The 22,445-nt window shown below is 35.7% G+C and overlaps 1 protein-coding gene across 1 annotated transcript in view; it reads left to right on the top strand.

Moving 5' to 3' along the window:
* The window catches only part of LOC149781217 (cytosolic Fe-S cluster assembly factor narfl-like), a 47,013-nt gene that overhangs the window by 9,339 nt on the left and 15,229 nt on the right, over window positions 1-22,445 (top strand). The window contains exons 4-7 of the mRNA XM_089935295.1: window positions 5,820-5,952; window positions 10,808-10,942; window positions 18,258-18,506; window positions 20,595-20,667. Coding sequence (XP_089791421.1) covers window positions 5,820-5,952; window positions 10,808-10,942; window positions 18,258-18,506; window positions 20,595-20,667 — 590 coding nt within the window. The remainder of the gene's footprint in view (window positions 1-5,819; window positions 5,953-10,807; window positions 10,943-18,257; window positions 18,507-20,594; window positions 20,668-22,445) is intronic.

Raw genomic sequence — 22,445 nt, forward strand, 5'->3', positions numbered from 1 at the left:
GCTCCTTGATCACTTTTGTTTTTTTGCACCCTGTATACATAGTGGAGTCATGAAACTTGGTGAGCAAATGTTTTGGTAAAGCTATGCAGTACAGTATATGAGTAGATCTACTCATTAGGTTCTTTGTCTTTGTCTCTTTTTATTTTCACTTTCTTTTCACATTATGTCAAAAGAGATAAAATATTCTTCAGTGCAAGAACGGCAGGCATCATTCACATTTTTGTGTTAAACATTCAGATTAATGAAGGGTGGTTTCTCCATGTGATTTCAGAGAGGCTTCAGGTTTCATTTATCTAAACTCTTTCCACATCTCTCCATTCTATGGAAATATGATCAGATCAGGAAAAAAACAGTTTTTTATGACAGAAAATATGTTTGCCCGTCGACAGTCAGGCAGTGGAGAGTGTGCAAAAACTACAATCTCTGGTCTTTTATTCCAAGGTCTTTCCCATTCAGAAATGACTGTATGTACTGGTGCCAGTATGTATAGTTTGGGTGTCTTTGCCCCCTCCCATGCAGAAATGACTGTGCTGAATGTACTGGTGCCAGTATGTATAGTTTGGGTGCCAGTACTGTATGTACTGGTGCCAGTATGTATAGTTAGGGTGCCAGCACTGTATGTACTGGTGCCAGTATGTATAGTTTGGGTGCCAGTACTGTATGTACTGGTGCCAGTATGTATAGTTTGGGTGACTGTACTGTATGTACTGGTGCCAGTATGTATAGTTTGGGTGACTGTACTGTATGTACTGGTGCCAGTATGTATAGTTTGGGTGCCAGTACTGTATGTACTGGTGCCAGTATATATAGTTTTGGTGATGGTACTGTATGTACTGGTGCCAGTATGTATAGTTTGGGTGCCAGTACTGTATGTACTGGTGCCAGTATGTATAGTTTGGGTGCCAGTACTGTATGTACTGGTGCCAGTATGTATAGTTTGGATGACTGTACTGTATGTACTGGTGCCAGTATAGCTTGGGTGCCAGTTTGTTACCAGACTTCACTATGGTCAGTAGCATATGGGAATCTAGCTCTTCACATGAACCTTCTCAAAATCAAGGCTGTCATCAATGTCTTCATTTTTGGAAGGATTGACTCACCGGAAAATCAGTCCTGAATATGTCAGTCAGCTCTGTAGTGATGACCTACACTCTTACCTGACCGGTGCATTCTCATTTGGCAGTTTCAACATTGGTGTGCCTTACTCCATAGCAATGTACAAATCCAGACATACACTCTATCCAGAAATGGTCAGATGTTTCAAACAGGAAGTGTCTCCATCAGTCAGTGTTTCTTCAGATTTATGCACTTTGGGGGTGTCCATTCATTGATATTTTTGAGACATGGTGGAATCACAAGTGGCCTACATTTGCCTGCTGACTTGGATGAGAAGTTTGGGCTTTGGGCTCACTGGCAATCAGCATTCTTGCTGATATATCACTCAGCTTAAAATAATATCAGTACCTGGTGGTGGCAAGAGGAGATAATGGGCAAGAGTTATTATCCTTTGTCTATTTGAGATAGAAAATACACTTTGTCATCTTTTTTGGTAGGGCTTGATTCGGGAGGTAGCAGGCTTATATCCTTACATTAGTGTGATCAATTAAGTATTCTCAGAGAAACATAATGAACTTAAAAAATTTGCTTTCTTTATACATTTTTTGTTTAGATGTTGATAAAGTACACAGGAGAGTCATTAATACAACATCAAAGTTAGCATGGAAATTGTATCAGCTTCCTCATTACTTGCCTTTGTGCATCTCATGATTTTTATGTTTAGGTGAAATGATCATTTCCATTCATTACTGTTTTTGTATGTGCTCACTCCCTTTCCGGTGAAAAAACAAGAGACTCATGAGTTGCCCTTTTTTCAGCACAATCAGCTATCTTATCTGGACCCTGTTAGGGAACATACATGAGACTGGACAGTTGTTACGAGAACATTTGCAGTGGCAGTTCTCAGCATCAACAGGGCACAGGGAGACAAGAGAGAGGAACACAGTTTTTCTATCCCTGTTCCTTCTGTCAATCATCAATAAGACATACCGTCACCCAGACCCTTTGGCAACCCACCTGAGGCACCAGACTACTATCTCTTAGTCAGATCTTCACCAGCCATTCTCACAAAATAAAATGATTGCAATCTAAGCCTTTATTACTCAACTTTCATCATCCTACCTTCATGAAGGAACTCTCAGGTGATCCCATGAAAGTTGATGTTTTTGCATAGGAAAATTATGATTTTTCTTCATGTAAAGGGCATTATAGATAACACAAAAACTGCACAAATAGGGCTTCTACTCCAGAACATTTCTTGTTACAAAGTCCAACAGCAGTTGAAACCTTTGATAGGGGCATGATGAATACGGAATTAATCTGATGCATGCTTCCTTATAGTGATTCATATGGCCCCAGCCCTTGGGTCTTCCTTAAGAGTTTAGAATGTCCATTGCAGCAATGGCAATATTCCTGCACCACACACCACAAACGTATTCTGTAAGTTTGGTTTCTGGATCGTTATCATACTTCCCTCATTTTGTGGTGAATAATCAATTTAGAAAGTCCAACCTTGTCCTTTCTCATAATTTTGATCCATCTATAGGTATGGAACCCTTAATACATTTCAGCTTGGCACCTTCCTCCAAAACACATAAAAAGAATTGTTTGTGTGTCAACCAACTTGTACCTTAAGGATGGCATTACACAAAATCATATCCCAGTTCAGGAATGCCTTCACAGGGAAGCCAGGTGTTCCTGAATGACATGATTTTTATTCAGTACATTAACAGCCTTACTACCCACAATTCAGGATGGATAATTTGTGTTGCAAAGATGCCCATTATCCTGGTGTGTGTCCCAAATTGTCATAACTGTTCTCGAAAAACACTGTCATAGACAAAAATCAAAATTTTTCATAAAATAATTAGCCCCCCAAAATATTGGGCAGAAGTTGAAGCCATATGAGAGTGTTTTTGGTCCTTTCAAGACTTCTATTAATTTGTAACATATTATCAGTTTCCATTTGGTCCTTCCAAGACTTCTATTAATTTGTAACATATTATCAGTTTCCATTTGGTCCTTTCAAGACTTCTATTAATTTGTAACATATTATCAGTTTCCATTTGGTCCTTTCAAGACTTCTATTAATCTGTAACATATTATCAGTTTCCATTTGGTCCTTTCAAGACTTCTATTAATTTGTAACATATTATCAGTTTCCATTTGGTCCTTTCAAGACTTCTATTAATTTGTAACATATTATCAGTTTCTGTCATATAACTTGAGTGTTTTTGGTCCTTTCAAGACTTCTATTAATTTGTAACATATTATCAGTTTCCATTTGGTCCTTTCAAGACTTCTATTAATTTGTAACATATTATCAGTTTCCGTTTGGTCCTTTCAAGACTTCTATTAATTTGTAACATATTATCAGTTTCCGTTTGGTCCTTTCAAGACTTCTATTAATTTGTAACATATTATCAGTTTCCATTTGGTCCTTTCAAGACTTCTATTAATTTGTAACATATTATCAGTTTCCATTTGGTCCTTTCAAGACTTCTATTAATTTGTAACATATTATCAGTTTCCATTTGGTCCTTTCAAGACTTCTATTAATTTGTAACATATTATCAGTTTCCATTTGGTCCTTTCAAGACTTCTATTAATTTGTAACATATTATCAGTTTCTGTCATATAACTTGAGTGTTTTTGGTCCTTTCAAGACTTCTATTAATTTGTAACATATTATCAGTTTCCATCATATAACTTGAGTGTTTTTGGTCCTTTCAAGACTTCTATTAATTTGTAACATCAGTTTCCATCATATAACTTGAGTGTTTTTGGTCCTTTCAAGACTTCTATTAATTTGTAACATATTATCAGTTTCCATCATATAGCTTGAGTGTTTTTGGTCCTTTCAAGACTTCTATCAATTTGTAACATATTATCAGTTTCCATCATATAACCTGAGTGTTTTTGGTGCTTTCAAGACTTCTATTAATTTGTAACATATTATCAGTTTCCATTTGGTCCTTTCAAGACTTCAATTAATTTGTAACATATTATCAGTTTCCATTTGGTCCTTTCAAGACTTCTATTAATTTGTAACATATTATCAGTTTCCGTTTGGTCCTTTCAAGACTTCTATTAATTTGTAACATATTATCAGTTTCCATCATATAGCTTGAGTGTTTTTGGTCCTTTCAAGACTTCTATCAATTTGTAACATATTATCAGTTTCCATCATATAACCTGAGTGTTTTTGGTGCTTTCAAGACTTCTATTAATTTGTAACATATTATCAGTTTCCATCATATAACTTGAGTGTTTTTGGTCCTTTCAAGACTTCTATTAATTTGTAACATATTATCAGTTTCCATTTGGTCCTTTCAAGACTTCAATTAATTTGTAACATATTATCAGTTTCCATTTGGTCCTTTCAAGACTTCTATTAATTTGTAACATATTATCAGTTTCCGTTTGGTCCTTTCAAGACTTCTATTAATTTGTAACATATTATCAGTTTCCGTTTGGTCCTTTCAAGACTTCTATTAATTTGTAACATATTATCAGTTTCCGTTTGGTCCTTTCAAGACTTCTATTAATTTGTAACATATTATCAGTTTCCATTTGGTCCTTTCAAGACTTCTATTAATTTGTAACATATTATCAGTTTCCAATTGGTCCTTTTAAGACTTCTATTAATTTGTAACATATCAGTTTCCGTCATATAACTTGAGTGTTTTTGGTCCTTTCAAGACTTCTATTAATTTGTAACATATTATCAGTTTCCGTCATATAACTTTAGTGTTTTTGGTCCTTTCAAGACTTCTATTAATTTGTAACATATTATCAGTTTCCGTCATATAACTTGAGTGTTTTTGGTCCTTTCAAGACTTCTATTAATTTGTAACATATCAGTTTCCATCATATAACTTGAGTGTTTTTGGTCCTTTTGCATCTCTCTGATATTTTGCAGCATAAAACATATGACATGCTATTATAATCAGAACAGTTCATTCCCAGTCTTTTCCAGTAACTCATGTCATGTGATCAGTTTCATACTATTATTTATCATTACTCTGTCTTCCAGGTGAAATTTTATTTGCTTCGGTAAGTGTCCCTAATTTTTCAATAGAATTACAAATTTTTTACCCTGTTGTCCATAATTTCCCAGGTTGACTAAGGGCATCTTTGAGTGTAGAAAAGTCTGACATCTGACCTTTACAACATTTTGTCCATCTACATATGAAGCTGTTATCATACGTAAACTTGGTGTCTTTCTCACAAACACATTGAAAGTATAGCTCATGTATAGATGCCAAAGGGTACATGGGTACTCGGGTACCCGCCTGTTGATAATAACCTGGGTAATAAAATGAACAACCAGGTACCTGTTAAACAAAAAAGTATTCCAAGTTCAAATCAAGACAAAGAATAACGATTACAGTTCCTGGCTGGTGTTGTGTGTGCTTTTTTTCATCATCACAGGGGCTCATATGGTTGCTTATAATTTACTTGGCATTTGTATACCTTACAATAATACAATGGAGTACATGGGATGGTTTATCTTCTTAAATTTTGGAGGGAATTCAGTTTTACATTATTTGAACATTTTATCTTTAGTTTATACCATAATAGCACCTGTTGCTTTTAGGCACCATAAAATGCTTCTACACACACACACACACATACATAACATACATACACGTAAATACATACATATGCACGCACACACCCATACATACATACATACATACAGTAACAAATTCTTTATTTGATGGGATAAATGTCATTATATTTTGTCAACTTTATTACAGACTGGAAAAGGGGATCAGATGAAGACGGTTGTGGTGTCCATGTCCCCTCAGTCTAGAGCTTCACTGGCAGCAAAGTACAAACTGTCCATCACTGATTGTGCCAAAAGGATTACAGGATTTTTTAGGAGGCTAGGTCATTAGGATATTTTTTGCCATTAAGAAATTTTCTTCACATAAGGCATGAAAACACAATTTTTTTATAAATTTGATGTCCCTTATGAGAGACTAAAGATTTAAAGATCTGTTTATGTTGAAAATACTTGATGAAGGTTAGATATTGTTATTATGTGACTTCCTTGTGCATTCAGGTCTTAATAGCATTCATTCGTCATTGAGTTAATGGTAAAAAAAAGACTGATCACTCAAAAAAAGGTGGGCTTGATTGTTTTCATGGGTTTAGGTCTCAGTTTGACCAATATTGCTATGTGAGAAAACTTGTATGTAGGTTCCATAGGTCACTGGTTCTTTCCCAGATCTCTCCAGGTTTTTCCTTGACCAGTTACACTATCTCCCATATACAACCTTTCAGGTGTTTAAAATCCCCCATGTTAGGACTATCAGGTGTTTAAGATTCCCATGTACAGCCTGTCATGTGTTTAAAATGTTGTTAAACCCCGTAAAACCTCAAAAATCATGTTGAAATCATAAGAATGTGTTTAGTTTATTGAATCAATATGAATGAAAATAAAATTTCAAAAAAAGGAATAGATCCAGCTTACCAATTTGCAATGAAGATCGTAAAGAGCTACAATAGATACAGAACTAGATTTTGTATCAGACGTGTTGGGCAGGGATGTAAAGTGTTCACTACCTTCATGAATTCAGTTTCCTGTAGTCAGTCTTAACTCCTTGAAAATGCTAGTATGAGTACAATGCAGAGTTTAAGTCGAATGAGCAGATTTGGTAAATTTTCCTTCCTTTATCCATATAATTTTTTTATAAGTCAATGTTGCGTATAAGATGAAGCCAGCTCAATACCTCAGCTTCGTTTTTTTCATTTGGTTCCATACAGCATCGCAAATTTTATCCTATCTGTAATACAGTAACCTTTCCAGTCTGGATCAATAAATGTAACTAAAAGTACCTGATTTGTTTCACATTAAGTATTGTAAATGTATTATGTACTTTCAGCTACATACAATGATGCTGACCTGAAAATTTATTGAATTACAGATAGGATAAAATTTGTGATGCTGTATGGAATTAAACTATAATAACTTCTGATTTCATAAATATTAAAAGTATCACTGTATGTTATTTCAGATTACCAGCAATAGGGAAATTGCATCATTGATGCTAAAATGCTTTTTCCAAATTTTTCTTTGTTTTGGGGGCGAGAGAGATACAGAGAGAGATGCATATTATTCCCTCACATTTTTCTTCTTGCACTCATGATCAAAATAAAATATGGCCCAATATGAGAGAGAGAGAGAGATTCCATGACTTTGTGGGGTTTTTCTTCGCCTTATCACCTGTTTAGCTGAAGCTTTTGTCAAAGAGAGAAAAAAATGAATATATTAAAAAGTAAATGTAAACTATGAAAATACATACCATGCTCCTTCAGGGTTTGAATATTCACAACAGTTATATCCATATAGACTCACTTTACTAGGTTAAATCCCAAGAATACCATTTCACATGATGTTTAATTTTCTTTGCAATTATAACAACCTCTCCATTCCCAACAAATAAGATTGGTATCTTTTCAAGTACAAGTACTCTTCCTGTACTTAGGCAACAATTGTAATTATCTTTGCTCATGTTATATGTTACTTTAAATTTCTGTCAGTTCTATCGGCAGGTTCAAAAAATGTCACTGGTTGAGAAATTTACACAAGTAGCACCTGCCATTTCCTTTCATTATGTGGTACCATAATCATAATACCTGATCTGATTTGGTCTGCCAAATCTTGACCTCAAAAAATTTTTAACTTTGGAAAACCTGACTACAGCTGTAGCATATTTAATTAGCATGTACATATGACTACAAAGCCTCGTGAACAAGGGAAGCGATAACTAAAACTAGAAGGAATTGCTTACCTAGTGGTATTAATTGATAATGGAATATAGTACTGCACTTTTGTATGTGAGTAGGATCACGGTCATCAAGTAAGTGCACAGTAAAAGATTACAATTGTAAATACCTCTCTCTCTCTATCATATTGAGAAATAATTTATATTTAATCATTAGGTGCAAGAAAATTGTGATGGAATATCTGTCTTTGTTATGGCTATTCATCTTGTAACTTTTCAGTTCTAATGCACCCATATCAAAATGTTGTTTTAGTGCAGTTAACACCTTGATATAAGTTAATTTTAATACTGACGATCATGTAATTGTTTCAATTCTCAATATGGAGTCCTATATTTTTTCATGCACAATCACTTCCCCAAAATGAAATGTGTTTTTACACATTATCATACTTTTGAAGAATTTTTTATGTACAAAATTTTTTATGACATAGGATAAAGTGATTTGGATGACAAAATCCATATAGCGCGCTCCATTATAACGCAAATTTGGATATAACATGGTTGTTGTCGTGGCTCCTGAAATTTCATATACATGTATTTTTTTGTGCACAAAAAAGTTCTTAAACAGTACGAAAAAAACCCATAAACAGTTGCTTATCATTTTGGGGAAGAGATTGCGTATGAATAGTACACAACGATCGTGGCTTGGCTCCTGAAATTTTATTTGTATTTTTCTCATACACGAAATCTTTTATTTTTTCTATTTCTTAAAAGTAAGAAGAAGAAAAAACGCATAAAAATTTTATTCTGGGATCGCGTAGGTCTTCACCGATGTCACAGACTTTAATTGTTTTTACTATTGGCTGCAAAACCTACCACGTGGCTTTTTTATTTGTTAGCGACATTGTTGGCTGTTTAAACTCTTATATACAACCATTGGTTTGGAGTGCAGAAATTCAGAGGCCACATGAAAGGAAGCTGCAAACTGGATATAAAATATACTGAAATTTATATATTGTTACATAAACAAATTCTTTGTCCATACTAACAACATTTATATCTAAACAGGATTCACGTATATGTACCAATTCATGGTTCTCTAAATCAAGTAAACTATTATATTATGTCTTCTGTTTTCACTACAGGTGTATTTCTCATTTAATATGCATCAATTTAAGTTGGTAACTGTGCCGACGAAGCACTTATTTTAATGCCCGCATTTATTACCTACACCACTACCCCTCCCCCACACAAAATTTTTTTTGGGGGGGTACATTTTCTTCAGCTGACTTGGTTGCATATAACACGATTCGGTATATAATGCAGCTTGGTTTTATGGCTCCCAACTACCGTGTTATAGCGGGGTCACACTATAAGTGGATTCAGAGTAAAAGATGACACTAAGATTTTCTGGTCAAAAAGTATCATCTTATTGGCTGGCAATACGATATCTGTATGTGATGTAAATAAAATATATGCATAGTATGTGTGCAATATCTTCCATATGCCAATCACTGTATAAATATTTCATTAATGAAAAATTTATCAATGATACTATATATATATATATATATATATATATATATATATATATATATATATATATATATATATATATATATATATTAAAAGTTAACTGTTTTCAGGTTGTACATACTATTCAAATTCTCAGATTGATTGGTTATTTATTTTGACTGAATAAAAGAAAAAATGGTAAGTTGGATCCAATTAAAAATTCTTGCCAGCCTTTAATTTTTTAACTAGGAAATCCTCATGTGAACTCTTACCATTAACATTTACCTCATTTGTTTTCAAGTGGTAACAAAATCTGTAAAGAAGTTCAGTTAACAAGCATTAGACTGGCTTCCCTTTGGTTAGTTCACATTCACCTTGTCTTTCCCATAATTGCAAGGCTGTCAATGAATATCAGGTAAGACTCAACATGTGTGTAAGGCTGTTAATAAATATGCTGGTAAGGCTGTCAGTAAATATGGAGCTAAAACTGTCAATAAATATGTAGGTAAGGCTGCCAGTATATATGTAAGGCTGTCAGTAAATAGGTAGATATGAATAGATAAGGCTGTAAATACATATGTAAGACTGTCAATAAATATGTAGGTAAGACTGTCAGTAATTATGTAGGTAAGGTTGTCAGTAAACGTAGATAGGAATAGGTAAGGCTGTAAATACATATGTAGGTAAGACTGTCAATAAATATGTAGGTAAGGTTGTCAGTAAATATGTAGATAGGAATAGGTAAGGCTGTAAATACATATGTAAGGCTGTCAATAAGATGTAGGTAAGACTAAATAAATATATAGGTAAGACTGTCAATAATTATGTAGGTAAGGTTGTCAATTAAAGCTGTCATTGCTCCCTTTGAATTTTTTTGTAGATAATTGTTTTTCCCCCAAAATGAGATATGTACTTTGAAAATTACAAGAAATAAGAACTTTATAATTCTTTTTACTTGTTAATTTTTCTCTAGCTGGAACCTTAACTGAGAGCTATCGTTGTTAGAGCTCTATAGCAATTGTTCATCATTTTCTCTGACAGTCTGTTTTCCAACAACATGTGATTCATCCACAGTTTGATTTCTTTGAGTGATATCAATATTCAGCCTTCCCTGACATCATTTACAGGAGTTATTTCCCCTAATTGTTCATTCTTTAGACTTTTGTTTCAGCAGCTTTACTTTACCAAGGATTGCTGAATTTCAGCCATATTTTTTCCACAGCATCATTTTAAAATATTTTTGGCCCCTGATTTGTTTCTGTGTCATAAATTTTATAATGAATTTTGGATTTTAAACAGATTTAGCATGCAGCTTTATATTTAGAAGACCTTTATTGAGTTTGATTTCTATCATTCCTTGATGTCATATACAGGATTTATGTCCCCCTGATTGTACATTCTCATTACATTGGTTTGAATTTCAACTAAAGTTTTCAAAATGAATTTAGTGCAGTCCTTTGTGTTGTAACCATTGGTTATATATCTTGTTTGTTTCGTAGGTGTTCATTATGTGTTTGATACCACATTTGCCAGAAACTTTAGCCTGATAGAAAGTTGTCATGAATTTGTTCGGCGATACAGAGATGCAGAAACAGAGAAGACATCAATTCCTATGCTGGCCTCAGCTTGTCCTGGTGAGTTCTGTAGCAAGGTCCAGTAGATTTTGTTTATTATACTACACCTTGATGTCACAGATGCAAACACGGGGGGGGGAAGGGGTTATGTGACAACAGTGGCTGCTCAAAACAGCTGCTTAACGCTCAATAGCTGTAATACATAACCCCCCAAAAGATCTGTGTATCCTGTTTCCAATACCCAATTTTCGGTATATTTATTCGAGAAAAAAAAAAATTTGAATTAAATCTTGCAGGAAACTGTTCACATTAATTAGCTTTGTTTTGTCTAAAACTATGTTACTCAATCATAATACCTGAGGAGAACTACTACTACCTCACAGAGTCAGTCCTTCCAGATAAAACTTTTAACTAAAATGAGATAAAAATTATCTGCCCATCTAGATGGCTGTGGGCAGTGATCTCCCCTTGATATAAGGATTGTCAGGAAAACCCATGAATATCTCAGTTACTACTTCCTCTCATGCTGATAAGCATACTCTCACCGTGAAAGAACTCACAAAAGCCAGAATCAACTCTGATACAGTTTGGAGTTCTCACTTCACAAAGAACATATACTCTTTTTACATTTCCAACTTTTCTTTCTATGTTGACAGAGATATGCCTTTACAATTTTACCACATTTTTGTTGTCCTTCCACATTTAAATTTACTTAGGTGCATGCATAGTTCAGGCCATACTTTTAATTTATGTTTGTACAAATCCCTGAGACATATAGAAAACTCTTAATATATGTTGAATTCCACAATGGCTGGCTACATACAGGTAAATTTTCTCTGCCAATACATTTAGCGTCCAGATACCACCCTTCATTTTATTTACCTGCACGGGTTGGCCTTGAACCTGTCACAGTAGTAGTATGGTGAATTATTTTGGTTTTTACAGGGGTGCTTTAAAGATTATAAAATTTGTCCACTCTTTTCCAGTTAATGTTTTAAGGCATAGATCTGCACCAGTGCTGACATATCCTCAGTGCATAAATTTTTGGTAGATGAGGGGAGTAAATCAATAAAAAGGCTCTCCAGTTACTAAACATTGGAAATCTATGCAATCAGAGACAGCCTTGGTACCTATGTCACCACCACAGGACTCCTCATTGCTGGCAATACTTTTAGGCCAGGGGTGCACTACCCGTGGGCTGGATATGGCCCGTGAATGTGCTCTGTCCGGCCCTCAGGGCAAATTAAAACAGCACAGAAACCTGGCCACAATCGAGTGTTCTTAGAAAATGCAATCTGGTCCTTGACCAAAAAAGTTTGTGCACCCCTGCTTTAGGCCTTGCCTTCTCAGGGTTCCACTGTACAGTTCTTCATGATAAGCAGCAAGGGAACAAGCAAAATAAAGTATCCTCTCACTCCACCGATACACTGACTGGTAACATGGATCAAATATCCCATAACCCATCCCAGCTTGTTACGATTGAAACAATGTCATCCCTACTAACATGGCCTGTTTCTGTTTTGACCAGCCTAGGCCTACTGCAAGGGATCTTCAGGGACAAAAACATCAACACAATAAATTCTGGAAATAAATCTGCCATCCAGTCTGACAATCCTGGTGTATACCAGCAACTATGGAGACCTGTGTAACCCACATATGGCTTCACTACACTCTCTGTCTATGATACTGAGCTAAGTACCTCAGTTTCTAAATGATTCCACCTCTCAGTTCTCTCAACCCTTATCGATAGAAGGGATTATTTAATCAGCAACTGATAAGAAGTCACCTTTTCGACTTCAGGGCACTCCATGAGTTCTGTCAGTGGTATACCTCAACACTTTTCATCAGCTCCTTCTCAGGCAACTCAAGAGACATCATTATCACCTCATGCAAACAGAGACAATGATGCTTGCTCCTTCTTCACTTCTTGATTTCACTATGCCATGGGAAGACTTATCCTTCAGAGTTTCATTGAAGAAGTTTTCTGTCTTTCACCACCAGAGTTTTGCCTGCATCCTCCGACCTTATCAACCACCTGGACCAGGGCTCTTTTGATCTTATCATGAAAAAGGAAGAATCCAACTTCCGATTGCTTTCACAGTCAGGCCAAATCACAAAACATTTTGAATTGTTTACATCAGCAGTTACAAAACCCGGTATCAACCATCTCATTTACTTATAAAAAACGCATTCCATCATGTTTTCGTCAGCAGTTCTACTCAGAGGTCTCACTAAGATTTTAAAACTAGGAGTCCAGGACTCCCAATTTGGTAAAAATAGGAGTCCCACCATCAAAACTTGCAGTCCCTTCTTTCCTACAGAATTAACACAGACGTGAGTGCATCTATTTTTAGATGAAGAGGTTTTCATAATGTAATTACTTTAATTTAGCTTCATTATAACAGTCCATTGACAGGATTGCAAATTTATGGTTTATTTATATGTCTGTGTCCTTGTAGTAATTTTAGGCAATGGTTAAATAGTATCTGATTTGCTGGGTTTTTTTCCCCCGTATTTTCGCAAATACGTGTCAGGTCAGAAAACATCTTAGACCATAAAGCGCATCTCGCGAATTCCACAACAAAGCATTGTCCCATACATTTCTGATCTACATAAGTTGCATTTTAAAGTTAAATCTTTAATACAATCATACCTTGGCTTTGCTTTCAATGATCTGTATATTTTTCTGAAAATATTTGCTCAATGATTTACGAAAACAGACAATCTAATAAACTGGTACATCCCAGACTTAGTGAAGTCTGCCATTATTTCCCATTAGGCCTACTGGTTCACTTACAGTTTCAAACTAATTTTATGACGAAATAGTGTACAAGAGGCAGTTAATATATATCCAGATCACGGATTCTGATCTTAAAACACATGTTTGTACGTTTTATCATCAAAGGATATCATGCAGGAAATTGATAGTTGCTATCTTACTCGGAAAAGGGTTAATGGTCAATCAGTTATCAAAACATATGCTTGTGAATGGGAAAGAGTTTGTATGTCAACGTAATTGATATAAAAACTAAGTCAAGCTACTGATGTCTTGATGAATACATTTTGCTACAACACTAGAACTAAACGGGCTAAGGCGAGGGGCATTTTTTTAAAAAGTATGGTCAGTCATTGTACCTCTTAAATAGCTCTTGTTCGTCCATCAGAGTGATACTGAATTTTGTCAATCCAAGTAAGGACTTATTCCAAACACTAAGCTAGGCATCACACACTTTCTTACACTTAGCTACTGTCCTATCCGAACTATCAATTCTAGCAGCTTTAGCACTCTTCTTAATCTCATTACAGTCTTCGTAAGTTTGTCGTTTAACCCCAACATACGTATCCAAATTTACAAATGGCATTTTGTCTAAGTCTCAACATGTCTTGATTCTCGTGCACTACTTATTCCGATACATTCGGAAATGAACACAATAACGAAAGCTTAAGTTGTTTATTTGATGTACTTTTATAAATGACCACAAGTACATCTCTGGGTCTTCCTGACTCTGAATTCAATCACTGTAAATATCAGTACATTTTCACATCCGGACGCCAGTCAAAGCCTTTGAAGTTGCTGACCAGCTATTGCATCATGTTCATTTTGATGTACTCTTATAATGGCAACATGTATGTACATCAAGGGGTCTTTCAGTCACTGAATTCTGTCATTGTAAATATCAGCACAGCTAATTGATCAACACATTTTCCCACAAAGCAGGTAGCTGAAGCAGGACTGGCAAGTCTTTGAATTTTGCCGCACACCTATTACATGCATACGGAAGACTCCCGCCTCAGTGATTTTCTGCATCCCAGATCAAAAATTGGCATCCAAATATGCATAATTAAGCGTTTCTGAGATCTCTGCTACTATTGCCAAACACCAGCTTTTCATTTGGGAACCTCAACACAACAGCTCTGTCTTTTTAAGTTACCATTGCAAGGCTCATACTGGATCCTGTAGGTGGCCTTTAATGGAAGTATCCAAAGTAGACAATTACATCAGTACAAAGGTCTGGTTTGCAATTGACAGAACCCAGAACTTGGCGATGTAATTCAGGTCCCCCAATAGGACATTTGCTGGTTCTGCCTGCTGTTGCTGTACGATAAGGAAGCAGGTCTTGTGTGAAAGGTGGGCCAAAGATGTCTCAGAATGCAGTTCAAATGGTGTTTTGTTCAACCAGATTAGTACCCATGACAAGTTCCTCGTTGGGCACAGAGCCAACAACTTTGTCATTGTATAATCAAAGTTGGAAAAGAGGTTGGATAAGTCTTTGTTTTGCCTGATATCCTCTCTTTGATGAAGTCAGGTGTCAGTGATCATGGAGCTCTAACCTTTCATTGTGCTTGGAGCTAACTTTTTCTCATCAAAGAAAGGAGTTAGCTATTTCAGGTATTGATGCCTATAGTGGTAGATGAGTGCTGCTTGCCTTTGGGACCAAGATAAGTTGGGAATAAAATCCAATGGAAATTTATATTTCGAACAATTTCTACAACCCTTTTCTGAAGATGGTCATTTACTTCTTGGTGGCTTTGAATGGATCTGTTAGAATGTTTATAGGACTCTGGACAGAGGAGAAAATTGAAGTGATGCAGAGTCACTTGGCAACAACTTGTCATGTCTAACCTGATTGTCACCATAGGATCTCTAACACTCCTCAAACCAATCAGTTACTTTACTAATGTGGTTATTATATATATACATAGAAGAGTCTGTTTTTTCAGACAGTTGATGTGATGTTGTTCACCATCTTTGATAAGCTCCAGATTCCATCAAATTCAATAACTCTTGAAGTTAATCATTGGAAAACATATCTATTGAGTTACACCTTTTTATTATGTTCAGATTTTTTTTCTTTAAAATAATAAAACTAGGCATTACAAATACTGGATACCAGTAGTCTGGTTGTTTACATTGACAGCTTCTGTTTGGTTTGAACCGTGACCATGATGGCGATATAAAGCGCAACATGGCAACACTAGAAATTACAAATTGGTGAATAAGATGACTAATTTTTTTTGGCGTTGTTGTTTTTCATTTTTAAAATCACTAAGGGTACAAACTACTAAGTGCAGGCAAATACTCTTGTAATCAAGACTGGTTCAAAGTTTATTTGATTATTTTGCTATGTTTGAATGTGTGTTCTCACTGTGATCAAGTACTGTCATTTCAGACATGATTGAAATGCCTTGAACTAGTTCCCAAACAAAGTTTATCTTGATGAAATGTGTCATCATAAATAATGGCCTTTACCAGCATAAATAATGTCCTGTCTGCATAAATAATGGCCTGTGTCTGCATAAATAATGCCATGTGTCTGCATAAATAATGGCCTGTGTCTGCATAAATAATGACCTGTGTCTGCATAAATAATGGCCTGTGTCTGCATAAATAATGGCCTGTACCAGCATAAATAATGTCATGTCTGCATAAATAATGGCCTGTGTCTGCATAAATAATGGCCTGTCTGCATAAATAATGGCCTCTGTCTGCATAAATAATGTCCTGTGTCTGCATAAATAATGGCCTGTGTCTGCATAAATAATGGGCTGTGTCTGTATAAATAATGGCCTGTACCACCATAAATAATGTCCTGTCTGCATAAATAATGGGCTGTGTCTGCATAAATAATGGGCTGTGCCAAGCATAAATAATGGGCTGTGCCAGCATAAATAATGGGCTGTGCCAGCATAAATAATGGGCTGTGTCTGCATAAATAATGGCCTGTGCCAGCATAAATAATGGGCTGTGCCAGCATAAATAATGGCCTGTGCTTTTAGCATGAGCAATATGCTTGCAACTTTGGACTTAAATATACAAGTAAATTGTTTTGCACAAGTTCAGCAGGTGAAAAATGTTCTTAATACATTTTTTGTCAATTAATTTGTGCAAAAATAAACAAATAAGCTGTTTATCAAGCACTCTGAATCATACCTCTATACAGGGAAAATTCATGACTGATTATAATAATACTGTGTGTGTGATTTGGATTTTTAACATAGCTTTAAAAATAATTCAGTCTTATCACCATGAAGTCTTCAGTGTGACAGTTTATAGTGATGTCTAGCACTGGGGCATCATGCTGCAGACATGTAGCATGATGTCCCACCCATTCACATTATCCTGACACCAGGCTGACCATTCCTAACACTAACCTCAAAATGCTGAGCACCAAGCGAGGGAGCTGTTAGTACCATTTTTGTAAGTCTTTGGTATGACTTGGCCAAGGATCGAACCCCAACCTCCTGAAATGGGGCAGATGCTCTAACCACCAGGCCACCAGAGTGATCTATAATAATAATAACAACTATTTAGAGAAGGTTACTCAATTAGTTACAGAACTAATCTACCTTGAGGCCTTCTATCTGTTATATACTATATATACAGTATATACAACATGATGTGAAGAATCTGACTTGACACTAAATAATTAGGTAATTTTAAAATTCAAATTATCAAGCCTGGAACACATGAACAAATATAAAAGATCATTATGCTTTTAATAATTCTACTGTGAAAATGATGAAAAATTACAGGAATGCTGGCAGTATTTATTTTACTAGAACTGTTCAGTTGTCTAAAGATTTCATCTATTTCAGACATTGATTATGAAAGGAAGAAATGCTAGGAGCCTGCCTTATGCCTTATGTGACTGGTAGTGAATGTTCCATACCAGTGGACCAGTATATTGAAAACATTTTTTAAATAATTCCATATGGGCTTTAATTTCAGTGACTTACTGTGTAAGTTGATTTGACTACAAGTCGACCCCCTTATTTTAGGTCTGCAAAAAAAACAGTATTGTAGTATATTCTTTATAAACATTTGGATTATACCCCTGGTTCTATGATCCATTATATGAAGGTCAGAGAGTGAGTCATTACCTGCTGTGAGGGAGGAACAGCACTCTATCTTTTCCATTAGGACAAAGAGTGAATCATGCCCTCCCCTCAAGGAGGAGCACCTCTCGCATTTGCCCAGAAGATCATAGAATGAATTATGCTCCACTCATCCCTCCATGCGTCCATGTTGGGGTTGGGGAAGCAGTCCCCTCTGCTTCGACATTGATAGGGTTTGGCATCTCTGCAGTAGGTTGGGATGATAATTTTGGGGGGGTAAAAAAATTGGAAATTTTCTTTATTAAGAAATAAATGTAAATGCAGTTAACTTTTGTAATTAGGGCCACCATTTGGATTGAATAAGTTATCTTAATTTTATATGTAGTCATAATTTTTAGGATAAACTTGCTCTTTTACATAGTAAAAGGGACTAAACAGATGTGGTTGTTTTTTTGCAAATTGCTGTTTATTTGGGGATGGTCACATTGAGAGGTTTTCAATCTATAACATTCTTTTCTTTTCATGCGCATTCCCTCAGGTTGGATCTGCTATGCTGAGAAGACCCATGGCTCCTACATTTTGCCATATATAAGCACAACAAAATCTCCACAACAGATTATGGGGTCCATCGTCAAAGATTTTCTGTCTGGCCAGGTCAAAAAATTGCCAAGCCAGATTTACCATGTCACTGTGATGCCATGTTATGATAAGAAGCTGGAAGCATCACGGTCAGATTTCTACAACGATTTGTTCAAAACAAGAGATGTGGACTGTGTTCTGTCATCAGGTATGGAGAATACATTAACTGTAGATTGTAATAAGGCACTGAAGTCACAAAATCATTATACTTTAAGAATGTTACTCTTAACTAAAGTCTCAGAAATTTTGGAAGTAAGTTAATTTTAAAGGGAAACAGTTTTGTGCTAAATTGCACTTTTCAGTTATAGCATATTATTATAATAAGAGTAAAAATTAAATTTGTTTATTTGATCCTCTTGTAAGTTTATTTGTAGAATCTTTGGAGACAAAAGACCAGTACTCCAACTGTATGGCATCCTTGCAACTTTGTAAGCATTTTCAGTTTTTTTAAATTTGTTTTACTGGAAATAGATTTTAGGTTGTCATCATGTTGAAGACATGCTGTTGCTCATTCAGTGTACATGTTGAAAAGATACCTTTGCAACATACATGCTACCTCCAGTTCCATTTGTCAGTAGATAACTGTAACAGCTGCTTCTCAGAGGATTGGTTGTATTCTGATGAAATGAAAGAGGGGAGAGCATCATTATTCCTAGTATTATAGTTTCTCTTCTAAGAAGAGAGCAGCATCTACCATTAAGGTCTACAAGCTTGCTAGCCAAAGATAAGATCCTTCACTCATCTATGGCAAATGAACTTGCACACAAGATGGAAAAAAAAGGCAAGAATTGAAGAGTCCCTCTTTTTGCTCTGAGACCTTTAACATCAGCTTCCAGCTATAGGGTTCATTTTCCCTCCTGAACTATATCCTCCACCCCTTGGATGCTGCAGCTTTGCAAGGAGGAATTTTCTTGAAGCTGTTTTGCTCACCTCACATAACATGAGAAGTTTTAGAGCTGAAGGCCAGGTCCTTAGTAGCTACAGCATGACATCTGTTTTCATCGGCTTCTGAAGGAAGAATCGTTATCTGCTCAGTTGTTATTGGAGGCAGTAGCAATACTTGGCATGCACTGTATAAGACGCTGGTGTTGTCGGTGGAGCTCCACCACCAGATCTACTAACAGTTATGATTTTGCCTTAAGTCTTTCATAAATGATGCCTCAAAGTTCTTCATCAATCTCCTCAACATATTGATCAACCAGTTAATTGTGTGACCTCAGTGCGAGATATTAATCTTGCAGCACAATGGTACTGTTTCTCACTAATCCATGGATTATCCACCTTTATGCTAAGCTCATTGCACGTTATCTATATGCCAGCTGAAGTTTTCATGCAATGTTGCGAACTGCGTTGACCAGACCATGAAATGGCTTGCATCCAATGCCTATGATGCAGGAAACGAATTAATCCTAGTTATCCTCTCTTGCTGCAGCAGCAGATTGTCTGCTTATCCGTTGTTAAGAAAGACTTTGTTCAGTCTGCAGCATCAAAGGTCATAGGGCTGCCTGCCCTTCAGACATTCTTAAATTCCCCAGTGGTCATTTTATGTTTGTTCCTAATCAACACCAGAGCTAAGGTATTTTTTCTCTTTGTCCAGTTGCCGCTACACAAACAGACTGCTGCTTAATAACAGCAATTAAGTGGCTGGGCTACATGGTAATTTATCACTTCTTACTCCCTTACAGTCCATTATTAGCCTCCCTCCTTACTGACAAATTCAGCTTTGCAATAGTGACAGGTGATGTATAACTGATATTGTTAATAACCTTTGGAGGGAGGGTGAAACTAATTTCAGTTATGTAATACTTACCTGTCACTATTAGATGCCCTTCTCCTACCCCTCTATACCGTCCTTCCTTAGGGTCCTGGAAAAGGAATAAAGATGTGCTACTGTGCATGGGCCAATGTGGGCAAGTCAGACAGTTCATACACAAGTTCAGAGAATTTCTAGAAAAAAAGGATGGTGTATATTAGATGGATGAGGTTTTCTCCATTGCAGATAGAGTAAGCCAGACAAGAGTGACAGGTAAGTATAACATAATTGAAATTAGTTTTACCAAAATAAAATACATTTTTGGTAATCCCACCAAACTTCTGTTCCCCCTTCCCTCTATCTGATTCTTTTCAGCAGTATATAGTCACTTTAAACCAAACAGTAAAACCAGTTCTTTGAGAACGCTTCTTATGCATGTACATTTATTAAAGAAAGTTAAAGTTGAAATCTTAATTTCTGCAGGTGAGGTAGAGAAGATGCTAGTGAAGAAAGGCATATCATTAGCTGATTCTGAAGAGGCTGAACTTGATTCTCCGTAAGAAATATCTGATAGCTGTATTTTTATTGCATTTTCTGTTTATAATTCATTGCCTTTTTATTGAGCATTTTGTATCCAAATGTTCAATCCACTCTTCTCATTGATTCAGCTCACCTCACAAGGTCATATTGACATGTTTTGCATGTGTTGTAACAAAATGATTAAGAAAGAAATAAAATTTGCTTTCTATTTATTTACTGTTATTTGCTGTTTTGTTTGTCACACAAAATAATGTATGCATTACTGTGTACTTGAACAAAACTTGTGACTTTTTTAACTAAAAATGTTAGATTTCTGTTTCATTTAAAAACCTGTTTTCTCATTGTTTCATTGCAACCAGTGCATATTATCAAAATTGTTTATGATGCACAGTGTACCTTGGCAACAATTTTACATGATTTATTCACTCAAATTTGAATTTATTCACTCTGATTTGGATTGAATTTATTGGCTCTGCTTTCAGTTGAGTGTATTCATTCTTTTGATTTGGATTGAATTTATTGGCTCTGATTTGGATTGAATTTATTCGCTCTGATTTGGGTTGAATTTATTGACTCATATTTGGATAGAATTTATTTACCCATATTTGGATTAAATTTATTCACTCTTTGATTTGGATTGAATTTTTTCACTCTTTGATTTGGATTGAATTTATTCACTCTTTGATTTGGATTGAATTTATTCACTCTTTGATTTGGATCCAATTTATTGACTTTAATTGAGAGGTAATTTTCATGTAAAGAAATGCTTTTGCCAGTCCTAATCAGAGTTCAGTATCTAAATAGTTGATATTTTACATTGCACTTTGGCAACAATAACAATTTGCTCACTCAAATTTTGATTCCATTGTAAAGTATAAATTTCTATTTTTAAAATTTAAATGAGTTCTTAGTTTATCTTTTAAAAACAATAACTTTAAATTTTGTAATTTGTTTTTGTCACTGTACAGTTAACATTTTCAAGGTGACACCCATGTGTATCAAGGAATCTGCAGCTCTGTGACCTGATTGATTAAAACAATTATCGCTTTATTGATGTAAAATCCCCTTACTTATTTTAATTGCCAAGTGTTCTCAGAATCACTGTTCAATATATTTAATCACCAGTGTATTACACTGCAGGTGTGAACAAGGTTCAGGAGTGGTCGATATATTTAATCACTAATCTATTACACTGCAAATATGAGCAAAGTTCAGGACCAGTTGACATATTTAATCACCAGTGTATTACACTGCAAGTATGAGCAAGGTTCAGGACTGGTTGATTTATTTAATCACCAATGTTATACACTGCAAGTGTGAGCAAGGTTCAGACTGGTTGATATATTTAATAACCAGTTTATTACACTGCAAGTGCGAGCAAGTTTCAGGACTGGTTGATTTATTTAATCACCAATGTTATACACTGCAAGTGTGAGCAAGGTTCAAGACTGGTTGATATATTTAATAACCAGTGTATTACACTGCAAGTGTGAGCAAGTTTCAGGACTGGTTGATTTATTTAATCACCAATGTTATACACTGCAAGTGTGACCAAGGTTCAGGATAGTCTGATTTTCCCCTGACCCTTGTCACCCCATTTTTGATATTTGGAGATTTATGTTGGGGTGTAGGGTCAGAGTCCATTCTCTATCGAATAGTTGGAATTCGCCGATACCATTTGCAGGGCCCCGAGTGGCCGAGTGGTCTAATGCGCTCTACGTTACGGATCACTGCCATCTCACCTCTGTCTGCGTAGGTTCGAGTCTCGGATTCGGCCAATGTGGATATGTGAGA

The sequence above is a fragment of the Sinohyriopsis cumingii genome, chromosome 15, assembly GCF_028554795.1.
Source record: "Sinohyriopsis cumingii isolate HCF-2022 chromosome 15, ASM2855479v2, whole genome shotgun sequence".
Lineage (NCBI taxonomy): Eukaryota > Metazoa > Mollusca > Bivalvia > Unionida > Unionidae > Sinohyriopsis > Sinohyriopsis cumingii.